At 42.3% G+C, this 14110-nt stretch overlaps 1 protein-coding gene across 1 annotated transcript in view; it reads right to left on the bottom strand.

Annotated features, from left to right (window-relative positions):
- cdc42bpb (CDC42 binding protein kinase beta (DMPK-like)) overlaps nucleotides 1-14110 on the bottom strand; it is a 94606-nt gene that overhangs the window by 62734 nt on the left and 17762 nt on the right. Inside the window, exons 2-3 of the mRNA XM_079526569.1 lie at nucleotides 9453-9544; nucleotides 24-107 (exon numbers count right to left, since the gene is read on the bottom strand). Coding sequence (XP_079382695.1) covers nucleotides 24-107; nucleotides 9453-9544 — 176 coding nt within the window. The remainder of the gene's footprint in view (nucleotides 1-23; nucleotides 108-9452; nucleotides 9545-14110) is intronic.

Raw genomic sequence — 14110 nt, 5'->3', positions numbered from 1 at the left:
CAGTGGGCGTGTCTGTGTGGTACCTCGGCTCTCTTCAACATCTCCCATTTGTTGAGGATCTTCATGGCATAGACACGTTCCGTGTTCTTCATCTTCACGACCGCCACCTGACGCACGCACACACACACACACACACGCGCACACACACACACACACACACACACACACACACACGCACACACACAGACAAATAATGGACAGAACATTGGTTGCAGTCAATGAAAACCAAACCACCACCACAACAAATCTCTGCAGTCAAGTTCTGACCTTTTTTGACATTGTCCTTATGCTCCATTCCGTGAACCACTTACAAGCTGCTATGAGCAATAACATGTCAACATTGTAATGAACCGCCGACCCAGGGATCATTGGACGACCTGCTCTACCTCCTGAGCCACAGCCGCCACAATGTGCGTTGCTGCACAGACTTGTGGACATGATGACGATGCCACGCCAGCATTTGGCAGCTTGTGCCTCTATGAGTAATACACACCCATAGAGGCATAATTAATAATAATAATACAGCCAACCCTACTTACGATTTACATTGTAGGCCTTTAGCAGATGCTCTTAATCCAGAGTGATTTACAGTAAGCAAGAACAACAACACATACATGGAATGCAGAGAGACAGAGTGTCAGTGCCTCAGGAAAACAATTCACATTCCCCTTCCGGCATGTTCTTGGGCACCTCTGTAAACCTTGCCACGCGAAAACTGCAAAAACAAACTACAAATTCAGGACCCCGTGATGCGGCTGTTGAACCGGGAAGTATTGGCCGAATGCTAAACAGCGCGGTCGATCTAGCATGGAACTAGCACGGAGGACGCTAACCTGCTAAACGTAGCATGGAACTAGCACAGAGGACGCTAACCTGCTAAACGTAGCATGGAACTAGCACGGAGGACGCTAACCTGCTAAACGTAGCATGGAACTAGCACAGAGGACGCTAACCTGCTAAACGTAGCATGGAACTAGCACGGAGGACGCTAACCTGCTAAACGTAGCATGGAACTAGCACGGAGGACGCTAACCTGCTAAACGTAGCATGGAACTAGCACGGAGGACGCTAACCTGCTAAACGTAGCATGGAACTAGCACGGAGGACGCTAACCTGCTAAACGTAGCATGGAACTAGCACTGACGACGCTAACCTGCTAAATGTAGCATGGAACTATAGCACGAAGGACGCTAACCTGCTAAACGTAGCATGGAACTAGCATGGAAGCAGAGTTGTTTTTGTCGACTAAAACTAAGACGGAGAATGTCTGTCGACGGCACTCGATTTTAAGGGCCATGCTGAAACATTTACAGTACGTTTTAACAGCGGGCGACGGCCAGACGAATTTTCCGGAAGTGCATTATTTGTCAATGGGACCCTACTGGCACCTACTGGCGATAAGAGGCGATAGCAGGCGATGGTCGAAAAGTGGGCGGGGGAACGTCGGCCGAAAAGATACAAATAATTCATCTTTGGGCGACGTTGCCCGGCGATAGTGGGCGATATCCAATGAAATTCAAGCGACGCTCGCCGTCGGTCGCCCGCTGTTAGTCCCATGCTCACGTACTGTGAGTCTGTATTTCATCCCTAGCTGCATGCTCTGGGCTCTGACTACTTTAATCATCATTTTAATCATCATTTTAATTTCAATTTCGACACAATAGGCTGCTGTCATTTCTAAATCCCTTCTGCCCCGGTCAAAACAAGTCTGATCGTGCATGTGTGTGTGTGCGTGTACCATTTATCTGCCAAAGAAGAGGTGTGTCACAACAACCATACCTGGTTGCCACAACAACGCTCTCTCTCCCACTCTCTCTCTCCCACTCTCTCTCTCTCCCACTCTCTCGCTCACTCTCTCTCTCGCTCTCTCTCCCCCTCTCTCTCTCTCTCTATAAACATTAAGGCTGCCCTGATTCTGACTCAGAGCCAGGATGACTAAGCCACACACACACACACACACACACACACACACACACACACACACACACACACACACACACACACACACACACACACACACACACACACACACACACACACACACACACACACACACACACACACACACACACACACACACACACACACACACACACACCCTTCTTTCTCACACTTTAGTAAACGTTTTGATAATAAATGTAGTCGGTCGAGGACCTTCCTTTCACTGTCAAAAACTAACAAAAAAAATCTCAGCGACGATGACAAAAGAATATGACTAAATATACTGTCAATTCCGTCAACAAGTACACATAATTCCTACGTCCTAAAGTCATGCTTTAGGACGCAATCAAGGCCCACCAAAAACACATTTTAGTCGACTAAATCAACTGTAGATTTAGTCGACTAAACCAGTGGTTCTCAAACTTTTCAGCCTGTTGACCCAAAAACCGAAATGAGATATTTGCCCGGGACCCAAAACTACTGAAAATAGCTGAAATGTATATAGAGCTGAAGTGGTTCATGCATGTTTTGTATTAATGTGTGTATTCTCTGTGTTCATGTCAAGGCGTGGGATTGTCCGTATGTGTTCAAAATTCAAATACAATGTCCATCAATTTGCCAGAGAATCACTGTGTCTGTGTTTACGTATCGTGATACGTATTGTATCGCTGTTAAAATGTATCGTTACATAACACCCCTAATGTTTTGTGATAATAAATCCAAAGTAACTAAAGGTTTCAAATAACTGTAGTGGAATAAAAGTACAATATTTGCCTCAGACATGTAGTGGAGTAGAAGTAAAAGTACTGGAAATTGGAAATACTCTGGAAATACTATAGATATGTTCATACAGTATGTTTGAAATAACACCATTAGCCTTTTCAATTCATGCCACGCACCGCCTAGAAGAGTAAATGTACTTAACCCATTTACACCTGAGGACAATTCTACAAATGTCCCTGTGTGTCTATGTCAGTGGTTCTCAAACTATTTCATGTCAAGAACCCCCAGAATTATCTGTATTTGGCTGCAGACCCCCCCATCTAAAAATATGTTGTTCCAGGGACCTCCCCAAGAAGCAAAGATATGAGCTAAAAACGAACGCTCTATATATTCAAACATTTGCGCCACATTTTCACGATTTTTCAAAAAAAATTGCAGACCTACAAGCTCGTAGTGTGGCACTCGGTGCCGCGCTACGAGCTTGAAGATCTGCTATTTTTCAATAGCTAAAGTATAACATAATGCTTTAAAACACCAAAATGGGTTCCCGCTCAGAATGGGTTAGAAGTTACTTTACGCCCACTGGTGATAAACAGGAAATGCTACAAGCTACGCTTATCTGGAAAAACACTTCCTGCCGCTCCGCTGGAGACGCGCACGCCGTTCATGGAACTTCCTGTTCAGAAGTCAGGCCAGGAAGTCGACTGACACTCAACGACTGACACTCAACGACTCGACGGCGCTCGTTAAGACGTGCGTTAACCCATTCTGGGCGGGAACCCCTTTTGGTGTTCTAAAGCATTATGTTATACTTTAGCTGTTGAAAAATAGCAGATCTACAAGCTATGAACTTGTAGGTCTGCTATTTTTGAAAAATCACGAAAATGTGGCGCAAATCTTTGAATATATATTCTTTCAGAGCAAACGTTTTTAACTCAAATCTTTGCTTCTGGGGTGGGGGGACCCTGGAACAACATATTTTGAGATTGGGGTCCGTGGCCAAATACAGATAATTCTGGGGGTTCCTTCACATGAAATAGTTTGAGAACCACTGACAGAAACTGGATTTAGAAGGCCTTTGCAGAATCGAGCTCAGGTCTAAATGGGTTAAGCAAATTAACATGCTATCACCGCATATATAATTGTCCGTGTAAATGAGTGAATGAGCACTTTTACCCTTGCGTCACAAAAATGTTTTCACAAAAGCTCACGGCGACACGTTGATGATGGGATGACTGGAATATGTTGAGCTTCAATTTTCGGTATTTTTTGTTAAACCCATTCAGGACGGGAACCCCTTTTGGTGTTTTAATTAACCCATTTAGGCCTGACGTCGAAATTTAAAAAATGTCTTCAAAATCCTCATGTTTCTGTATCAGTGGTGCTCAATATTTCATGTCAAGGAACCCAAAAATTATATGTAATATGCCTCCGCCCCCCCCCCCCATCTGAAAATATGTTGTTCCAGGGACCCCAACCCAGAAGCAAAGAATTGAGTTAAAATGTTCACTCTGTAACAATATATATTCAAAGATTTGAGTCACATTTTCACGATTTTTCAAAAATAGCAGACCTAAAAGCTCATAGCGCGCCACACGGTGGCGCGCTGTGAGCTTGTAGATCTGCTATTTTTCAATAGCTAAATTATAACAATGTTTAAAACATCAAAAGGGGTTCCCGCCCAAAATAGGTTAAAGCATTATGTTGTACTTTGGCTATTGAAAAATAGCAGATCTACAAGATCGTAGCGCGGCACCGAGTGCCGCGTTACGAGCTTGTAGATCTGCTTGTAGATCTGCTTGTAGATCTGCTATAAAAGGTAGGTCTGCTACAAAAGGTTGAGCAAAGAAGTAAGCTCTGAAGAAATGTTCAAATATGTTTTCGTGAAACGGAAATGGCATCTTCCTTACTCAGACTTTGGGTAGTTCCAGACTCTATAGACGGTTATTGTGGAATAGTTGTCTGGCTACCAGTGTTGTTTTTGGCAGAAAATTTAGATTTTAGTTTTAGTCATAGTCTCTTGAGTAGTTTTCATTTAGTTTTAGTCATGTTTTAGTCACCTGGAATCTCTTAGTGTTAGTCTAGTTTTAGTCGACTAAATATCATAGGATTTTAGTCGACTAAATCTACAGTTGATTTAGTCGACTAAAATGTGTTTTGCCGGTTCTCGGTGCCGTCGTAATGACTGTGTTTTTTACACTTGCTGGAAATAACTGATCTACAAGCTCACACCGCGTCAAGCTTGTAGATCGGCTATTTTCCGCATGCAACCCAATTGTAAGAATGACTTATAAATACTGGATCTCTTCTCCACTAGTCCCTTCCTAACAGTTTAGTTTCCGTTTAGTTTTCGTCAACGAACAATTTTTGTCTTAGTCTTTAGTCGACGAAATCAACACTGGCTGGCTACCGGAGACTAGTTGGGGGGGGGTGGGGGGGGGGGGGGGGGGGTTCTATTTTTGGTCATTACTTCCTGTCTGGCTCAGGTATCAGGTATTTCCTGTTAAGACTTCCCGGGAATCCAGCCTCTGCCCTGACCTAACTTCCTGTTCACTTGTTGTAACCAATCGCGACACACACAGAACTCATAGCTAGCTAGACCACACTCCATGATGTCATGACGATAGTATTCTTGAATCTCCAGGCATGCCTGCTCGTTGCCACAACCAGAACAGATCTACAAGCTCACCCAACGTGGGCCAACGTGGGCCCGTCGATCCGTTTTTTTGGCAAATCCGCGCTGCCCAAGAATATATAAATGAATCCACGTGAACCCCTGGGCGCATACTGCTAAAATAGCCGATCTACAAGCTCACATGTGGCACCTCGTACATCGGCCCACGAGCTTGTAGATCTGCTATTTCTTCGTGAAAATGTGGCGCATATGAATAATATTCTTTCACAGCAAATGTTTTTACTCAAATCTTTGCTTCCGGGGGGCGTCCCTGGAACAACATTTTCAGACATATAAGTTTTGGGGGTCCTTGACATGAAATAGTTTGAGGAACCACTGACATAGAAACATATGGGTTTTCATAAAACTGTCATGATTCAGAAGACATTTTGTAGAAACTGGTCTCAGGTCTAAATGGGTCGATAAACAGAAAACTCAAATTCTCAGGTCGGGATACCAATCTCATCCAATCAAGAGAGAGATCTGAGACAGGAGGAGGATACGAGATAAACGAGTGAAACAGGAAGTGGTGAAACGAGGAAGACAGACGGAATTGGATTCGGAATACGGTCAAATTGAAGCCGATCAAACGGCTTTAACCCATTTAGGCCTGACGTCGAAATCTAAAAAATGTCTTCTAAATCCTGACAGTTTTCTGAAATACCTATGTTTCTATATCAGTTGTGCTCAAACTATTTCATGTCAAGGACCCCAGAAATCTTGTGAAATTGGCCTCCGACCCCCATCTGAAAATATGTTGTTCCAGGGACCCTCCCCCCAGAAGCAAAGATTTGAGTTAAAAACTCTGAAAGAATATATATTCAATGATTTGTGCCACATTTTCACGATTTTTCAAAAATAGCAGACCTACAAGCTCGTAGCGCGCCACTCGGTGGCGCGCTATGAGCTTGTAGATCTGCTATTTTTCAATAGCTAAAGTATAACATAATGCTTAAAACACCAAAAGGGGTTCCCGCCCAAAATGGTTTAAATAAATACTTCAAGAAAAGCCTATGGGGAAAATGAACGGGGAATTATTTCCTGGGCCACTTGTCGTTCAGAAAGGGGGCGGGACTGCGACGCTCTTTAGCAATGATTACTGTATATGTATGTAATATAGAGCTATTTAACACCGTTACTGAACACACACTCTATAGCAATGATTACTGTCACAATATAGAGCTATTTAACACTGTTACTGAACACACACTCTATAGCAATGATTACTGTCACAATATAGAGCTATTTAACAGTGTTACTGAACACACACTCTATAGCAATGATTACTGTCACAATATAGAGCTATTTAACACTGTTACTGAACACACACTCTATAGCAATGATTACTGTCACAATATAGAGCTATTTAACACTGTTACTGAACACACTATGATTACTATCTCAATATAGAGCTATTTAACACCGTTACTGAACACACTATGATTACTATCTCAATATAGAGCTATTTAACACTGTTACTGAACACACACTCTATGATTACTATCTCAATATAGAGCTATTTAACACCGTTACTGAACACACTATGATTACTATCTCAATATAGAGCTATTCAACACTGTTACTGAACACACTCTATGATTACTATCTCAATATAGAGCTATTTAACACTGTTACTGAACACACACTCTATGATTACTATCTCAATATAGAGCTATTTAACACTGTTACTGAACACACTCTATGATTACTATCTCAATATAGAGCTATTTAACACTGTTACTGAACACACTATGATTACTATCTCAATATAGAGCTATTTAACACTGTTACTGAACACACACTCTATGATTACTATCTCAATATAGAGCTATTTAACACTGTTACTGAACACACACTCTATGATTACTATCTCAATATAGAGCTATTTAACACTGTTACTGAACACACACTATGATTACTATCTCAATATAGAGCTATTTAACACCGTTACTGAACACACTATGATTACTATCTCAATATAGAGCTATTTAACACTGTTACTGAACACACACTCTATGATTACTATCTCAATATAGAGCTATTTAACACTGTTACTGAACACACACTCTATGATTACTATCTCAATATAGAGCTATTTAACCCATTTGGACCTACCATTGATTCTACAAATGCCTCAATAAATCCTAACAGTTTTCAGAAAAAAATCTGTTTCTGTGTCAGTGGTTCTCAACCATCTCAACCATCGTCAAGGACCCCCAGAATTATCTGTATTAGGCCGCGGACCCCTATCTCAAAATGTGTTGTTCCAACTTCCAGGGACCCCCTCCCACCTCAGAAGCAAAGATTTGAGTTACAAACATTCGCTCTGAAAGAATATATATTCAAAGATTTGCGCCACATTTTTACAATTTTCAAAAATAGCAGATCTACAAGCTCGTAGCCACGCTATGAGCTTGTAGATCTGCTATTTTTCAATAGCTAAAGTATAACATAATCCATGGTTCAGCTATTGAACAAGTCCCATCTTACAAATATCTGGGGGTGATGATAGACGTCACCTTATCATGGTCATCTCATATTGACTATATTTGTAAGAGGATCCAGCAGCGTATGTACTCCCTACGCCGACTTAGATCGGTTGGTGCTAGCAGTCAGATCTTGTCTCTTTTCTATACGTCTGTTGTTCAAACTGTGATGTTGTACTGTAGCACGGCCTGGTTTAACAGCCTATCAATGGTATATAAGAACAAACTGTATAGCCAAATTAAGATCTGCGCTAAAATTGTTGGTAGGCCTGTTGAGGTCGTGTTACATTCATTTAAAGAAGCCCAGACCAAGAGCATGCATGCTTAGACTGGCGAAGAGCATCTCCTCTGACCCCTTACATGTTTTAAATGATGAATATCAACTGTTGCCTTCCATGAGGCGGTTTAGAGTCCCAAAATATAAGAAAAACAGGCTAAAGAACTCTTTTGTACACCAGTCTGTTCTGCTTTTACACCAAAATCGGTAAACCAAGAGGATATGTTCTATTGTTCTTGTTCCTGTCTGCTTCTGTGAGTTGTGTCCTGTAATGTACCTTGTGTAATGTATTGTGTATGTCCTGTCTGTATCTTGAACGGTGACATCATGGACGCAAAGCAAATTTCAGTGAAAGCTGACAATAAAGTTGTATCGTATCGTATCATATCGTATAATCCTTAAAACACCGAAAGGGGGTTCCCGCCCAGAATGGGTTAACACTGTTACTGGAATATCACAAAGGGAAACAGAAACATCACTTAAACCACATGTAAAGTGATAGTTCAAGCGCATTGCAAAGGTTCTTGTCAAATAGTTGGCGTTTTTAAATTGCGTGCGTGCGTGCGTGTATTGGGGTAGAATGGAATAGGTGTGTGTGTGTGTGTGTGTGTGTGTGTGTGTGTGTGTGCGTGTTTTGTCAAAGCAAATACACCGCATATTTGTGTCCTGCTGAGTCAGGTCAACACACACACACACACACACACACACACACACACACACACACACACACCCCCACACACACACACACACACACACACGTGCTGCAGCAATGCAAAGAAATGCTTGCTACATTCCAGACATAGACCGACATTCACAGAGGAGAGGAGAGGAGAGGAGAGGAGAGGAGAGGAGAGGAGAGGGGAGGAGGGGAGAGGAGAGGAGAGGAGAGGAGAGGAGAGGAGGGGAGAGGAGAGGAGAGGAGAGGAGAGGAGAGGGGAGGGGAGGGGAGGGGAGGGGAGGGGAGGGGAGGGGAGGGGAGGGGAGGGGAGAGGAGAGGAGAGGAGAGGAGAGGAGAGGAGAGGAGAGGAGAGGAGGAGGGGAGGGGAGGGGAGGGGAGGGGGGGAGGGGAGAGGAGAGGAGAGGAGAGGAGAGGAGAGGAGAGGAGAGGAGAGGAGAGGAGAGGAGAGGAGAGGAGAGGAGAGGAGAGGAGAGGAGAGGAGAGGAGAGGAGAGACGGAGAGGACAGACAGACAGACAGACAGACAGACAGACAGACAGACAGACAGACAGACAGACAGACAGACAGACAGACAGACAGACAGACAGACAGACAGACAGACAGACAGACAGACAGACAGACAGACAGACAGACAGACAGACAGACAGACAGACAGACAGACGTCAGGTCTCACCTCTCCGAAGGCTCCTCGGCCAATCACCTTCAGCATCTCGAAGTCGTCTCGGTGGAGCCGCATCTCTTTGACCGTGGTGGTGAAGGGTCTGACTGGAGACACAACAACAGACCATCAACTGACTGGAAACACAACAACAGACCATCAACTGACTGGAAACACGACAACAGACCATCAACTGACTGGAGACACAACAACAGACCATCAACTGACTGGAAACACAACAACAGACCATCAACTGACTGGAAACACAATAACAGACCATCAACTGACTGGAGACACAACAACAGACCATCAACTGACTGGAAACACAACAACAGACCATCAACTGACTGGAAACACAGCAACAGACCATCAACTGACTGACTGGAAACACAACAACAGACCATCAACTGACTGACTGGAAACACAGCAACAGACCATCAACTGACTGACTGGAAACACAGCAACAGACCATCAACTGACTGACTGGAAACACAACAACAGACCATCAACTGACTGACTGGAAACACAACATTTGCAAATGATTGCAATCCAATTCAAGTGAGATTTGTGTTTAGTTATTGTATATTTAGTTGTATGATTAAACGTACATTGAGAGCTTCTGCTGTGTGCCTGCTGTGTTGTGTGGGGTAGCTGTGGAAAGCCTGATCCAGTCTAAAAGCCCACCAAAGTCAAAGTTGTACGATTTGTCACACACGTTACCGCAGTGAAATTTGTGCTCCGCATTCGACCCATCTCTTGGAGCGGTGAGCCGCAGCCGTGCCGCGCTCGGGAATCATTTGATTCGTTGATTTGACCCCCCCAAATCGTAGGTGCCAAGCAGGGAGGCATTGGGTCCCACTGTAGAAAGTAACAGTACAGTAAAGAACTTGGGGATCACTATTGATTCTGAACTGAATTTTAATTCACACATTAATCATGTTACCAAGATTGCCTTTTTTCATCTTAGAAATATTGCACGAATCAGAGCCTATTTGTCACTGCACGATGCAAAAACGCTAATCCACGCCTTTGTTTTTTCTCGGCTTGATTACTGCAATGCACTTTTTTCTGGATTGCCTAAGAAATCAACTGACAGATTACAACCAAAATGCAGCAGCCAGAGTCTTAACTAGAACTAAGATGAGAGAACATATTACTCCAGTCTTGGCCTCATTGCACTGGCTTCCGGTTGTTTTTAGGATTGATTTTAAAATTCTTTTACTTGTTTATAAAGCTCTCAATGGTCTCGCACCTTCCTACCTACATGACTGCCTGCCGAAATATGTCCCAAACCGCCCCCTAAGGTCTTCCACTGCTGGCCTGCTCGCTTTGCCTAAAAAAATGGCAACAAAAAAATACGGGGAAGCAGCTTTTTGCTTCTACGGGCCGACGGCGTGGAACAAACTCCCACTGTACCTTCGACAGGCAGCCTCTGTAGACATTTTTAAAGCTCAGCTCAAGACCCACTTTTACACCCTTGCTTTTAATTGATTTATCTGTCTTTTTAAAAAAAATGTTATTCATGTCCTCACTGTATTGTTTATGCCCTGCTTTTCTTTTCTTTTTTGTGTAAAGCACTTTGAGCTGCATTTCATGTCATGAAAGGTGCTATACAAATAAAGTTTTATTATTATTATTATTGTTACAGTCTTTGGTATGACCTGGCCGGGTCATAGTTGCATCAGTGTTGATTTCGTCGAGTAAAACTAAGACGAAAAATGTCTGTCGACTACCTTTTTTTCACTGGCGAAAACTAAATGGAAACTAAATGGAAACTAAGCTATGACATATATTGACAATTTCGTCAAACAAATAAAAACTAGACTAAAATGAATGTTAGGAAGGGACTAGTGGACAAGAGATCCATTATAAGTCATTTTACACTTGGTTTCGTGCTGAAAATAGCGATCTACAAGCTCACAACGCGTCGCAGTGCGACGCGTTGTGAGCTTGTAGAAGTACACTTGTAGAAGTACACTTCTACACTTGTAGAAGTGTAAAATCAGCCATTCCGACGGCTTCAAGGCCGTCAGAATACATTTCAGTCGACTAAATTAACTGTCGATTTAGTCGACTAAAACTATAAACTAAAGCATTCCAGGTGACTAAAATGCGACTAAAACTATTCAAGAGACCATGACTAAAACAAAAAATCTAAATGTGGGTGGATTTCACAGCGACACACCGCTAGAAAGGTGCGATGCGTCGGTATCTACTAAGCCATCGTGTTGAAGCACACCGTCCGCAGAGGTTGCAAATGCATCTTAACCTATGATCTTAACGCATTCTGGGCGGGAATCCTTTTTGGTGTTTTAAGCATTATGTTGTACTTTAGCTGTTGAGAAATAGCTGATCTACAAGCTCATAGCGCGGCCGCGCTATGAACTTGTAGGTCTGCTATTTTTGAAAAATCGTGAAAATTATTTTAAAGTGAACGTTTTAAAGGCAAATCTTTGCTTCTGGAGGGGGGGTTGTTGTGGTCCCTGGAACAACATATTTTCAGATGGGGGTCGGCGGCCAATTTCATAAGATTTCTGGGGGGTCCTTGACATGAAAATGTTTGAGAACCACTGACAGAAACCTTTCAGAAAACTTTTTAGGATTTAGAAGACATTTTTGTAGAATCGTCCTCAGGTCTGAATGAGTTAAATCTGCACCCACAGTGCACTAACGGTGGTAGTTACAACGGAGCAGTTTAAAATCATGACACATGCGCACGCACACACACACGCGCGCGCGCGAAGGACATCCGTAATCCCCATTTTAGGAAAGCAATTTGATGAATGTCATATTTTGTATTTATTTTGTAGCCGTTTCTTTTTTTTGTGTGTCCTTTTTAATCTGGTATAGCTCACAACGTTGCGTGAGATATCTGCTATGTCGGTGTGCACACAACGCTGGCACACAAGTCAGGCCTCTAAAAGAATATATATTCAAAGATTTGCGCCACGTTTTCACGATTTAAAAAAAATAGCAGAGCTACAAGTTCATAGCTAGTTCATTTTAAAAAATAAGTTAAAGAAATATCTCATGTCACTTGCTTTTTGAGTCATTGAGCACTGTTTAAAATATTTCATACTGTAACGGTAGGCTACTCAAACTGAAATTGTATATATATGCAATGTTATTAATCACTTGTTTTATATTTAGTTGTATTTTATTTTTTTAACTGTTTTTCTTACAGTCTTGTAAAATGTATTTCATATGACTGTATTGATTGTAATGTATTTTATGTGTGGACCCCAGGAAGAGTAGCTGCTACTAAGGTAGTAGCTAATGGGGATCCAAATAAACAAATAAATAAATAGCGCGGCACTCGGTGCCACGCTATTTATGAGCTTGTATATCTGCTATTTTTCAACAGCTAAAGTACAACACGACAGGAATCATTGTCTGTCCTGATGAAGGTCTAATCGACCGAAACGTCGACCCAATAAATAGCGACATTTTGGCAAGTGTCTGACAGTGTGCGGGACCTTTTCTTTGTTTTTCAAAGATACCCTTTTTAAGTATACGAATCAAACTGGCACACAAAATGTCCCTCGCAAGTATGAGAATATCTCACACAAACGCATGCACGCAATTTCCTTTTTTTCCCCCACTGTGGGAGTTGTGCCACTTCCTGAAGACAATATGGACGGACGGACAGACAGACAGACAGACAGACAGACAGACAGACAGACAGACAGACAGACAGACAGACAGACAGACAGACAGACAGATTCATGATCTTGACGTTTTGTTTGTTTCTGTAGGACAGCGTCTCTCTCTGCATGCGTGCGTGCCTGTGTGTGTGCCTGTGTGTGTGCCTGTGTGTGTGTGTGTGTGTGTGTGTGTGTGTGTGTGTGTGTGTGTACATTCCTGGTAAAAGACAAGTCTAGTCTAGGGTAAAAGCCTGTGGCCTGCCTGTTTTAACTAATTTAAACATACCTTCGATATCGGGATATCGATTCTTTTTTATATATATTTTGGGGGGGGCTAATGAACCCACTCCAGGGATTCCCACACGGTGGTGCATGCACTACTATGGTGTTACTTTAACCCATTCAGGCCTGACGTCGAAATCTAAAAAAAAATGTTTTCTAAATCATGACAAATTTCTGAAAGATTTGAGGCACATTTTTAGGATTTTTCAAAAATAGCAGACCTACAAGCTTGTAGATCTGCTATTTTTCAATAGCTAAATTATAACGTAATGTTTAAAACACCAAAAGGGGTTCCCGCCCAAAATGGGTTAAATATATGAACATAATTGTGCCAATATATAGCTAGTATAATGCGGAATATATGCTGACACATATATATATATATATATATATATATATATATATATATGCCATAATAATATCCAGGTTCATATATGTGCTTTACACAGTAGGAGGAAATATATCACACAGATTATGCCTTATGCTGTATATGTCCACATATATGCCACGTATATGGATAATACTGTATATATGTACATATATGTAGAGACACTGAGACACAGACAGACAGACAGACAGACAGACAGACAGACAGACAGACAGACAGACAGACAGACAGACAGACAGACAGACAGACAGACAGACCGGTCGAACCAGTACACTGACCAGCATGAGTTGACATGTAAACATGAAAAGCGTCAATGCAGAAACCCAAAATACCAGGCCAACAGGACACACCCTAGAGAA

Source organism: Electrona antarctica (genome assembly GCF_951216825.1).
Source record: "Electrona antarctica genome assembly, chromosome: 17".
Taxonomy (NCBI): Eukaryota; Metazoa; Chordata; class Actinopteri; order Myctophiformes; family Myctophidae; genus Electrona; species Electrona antarctica.
The sequence above is the reverse complement of the archived record's forward strand: the minus strand, read 5'-3'. Positions and strand labels throughout refer to the sequence as shown.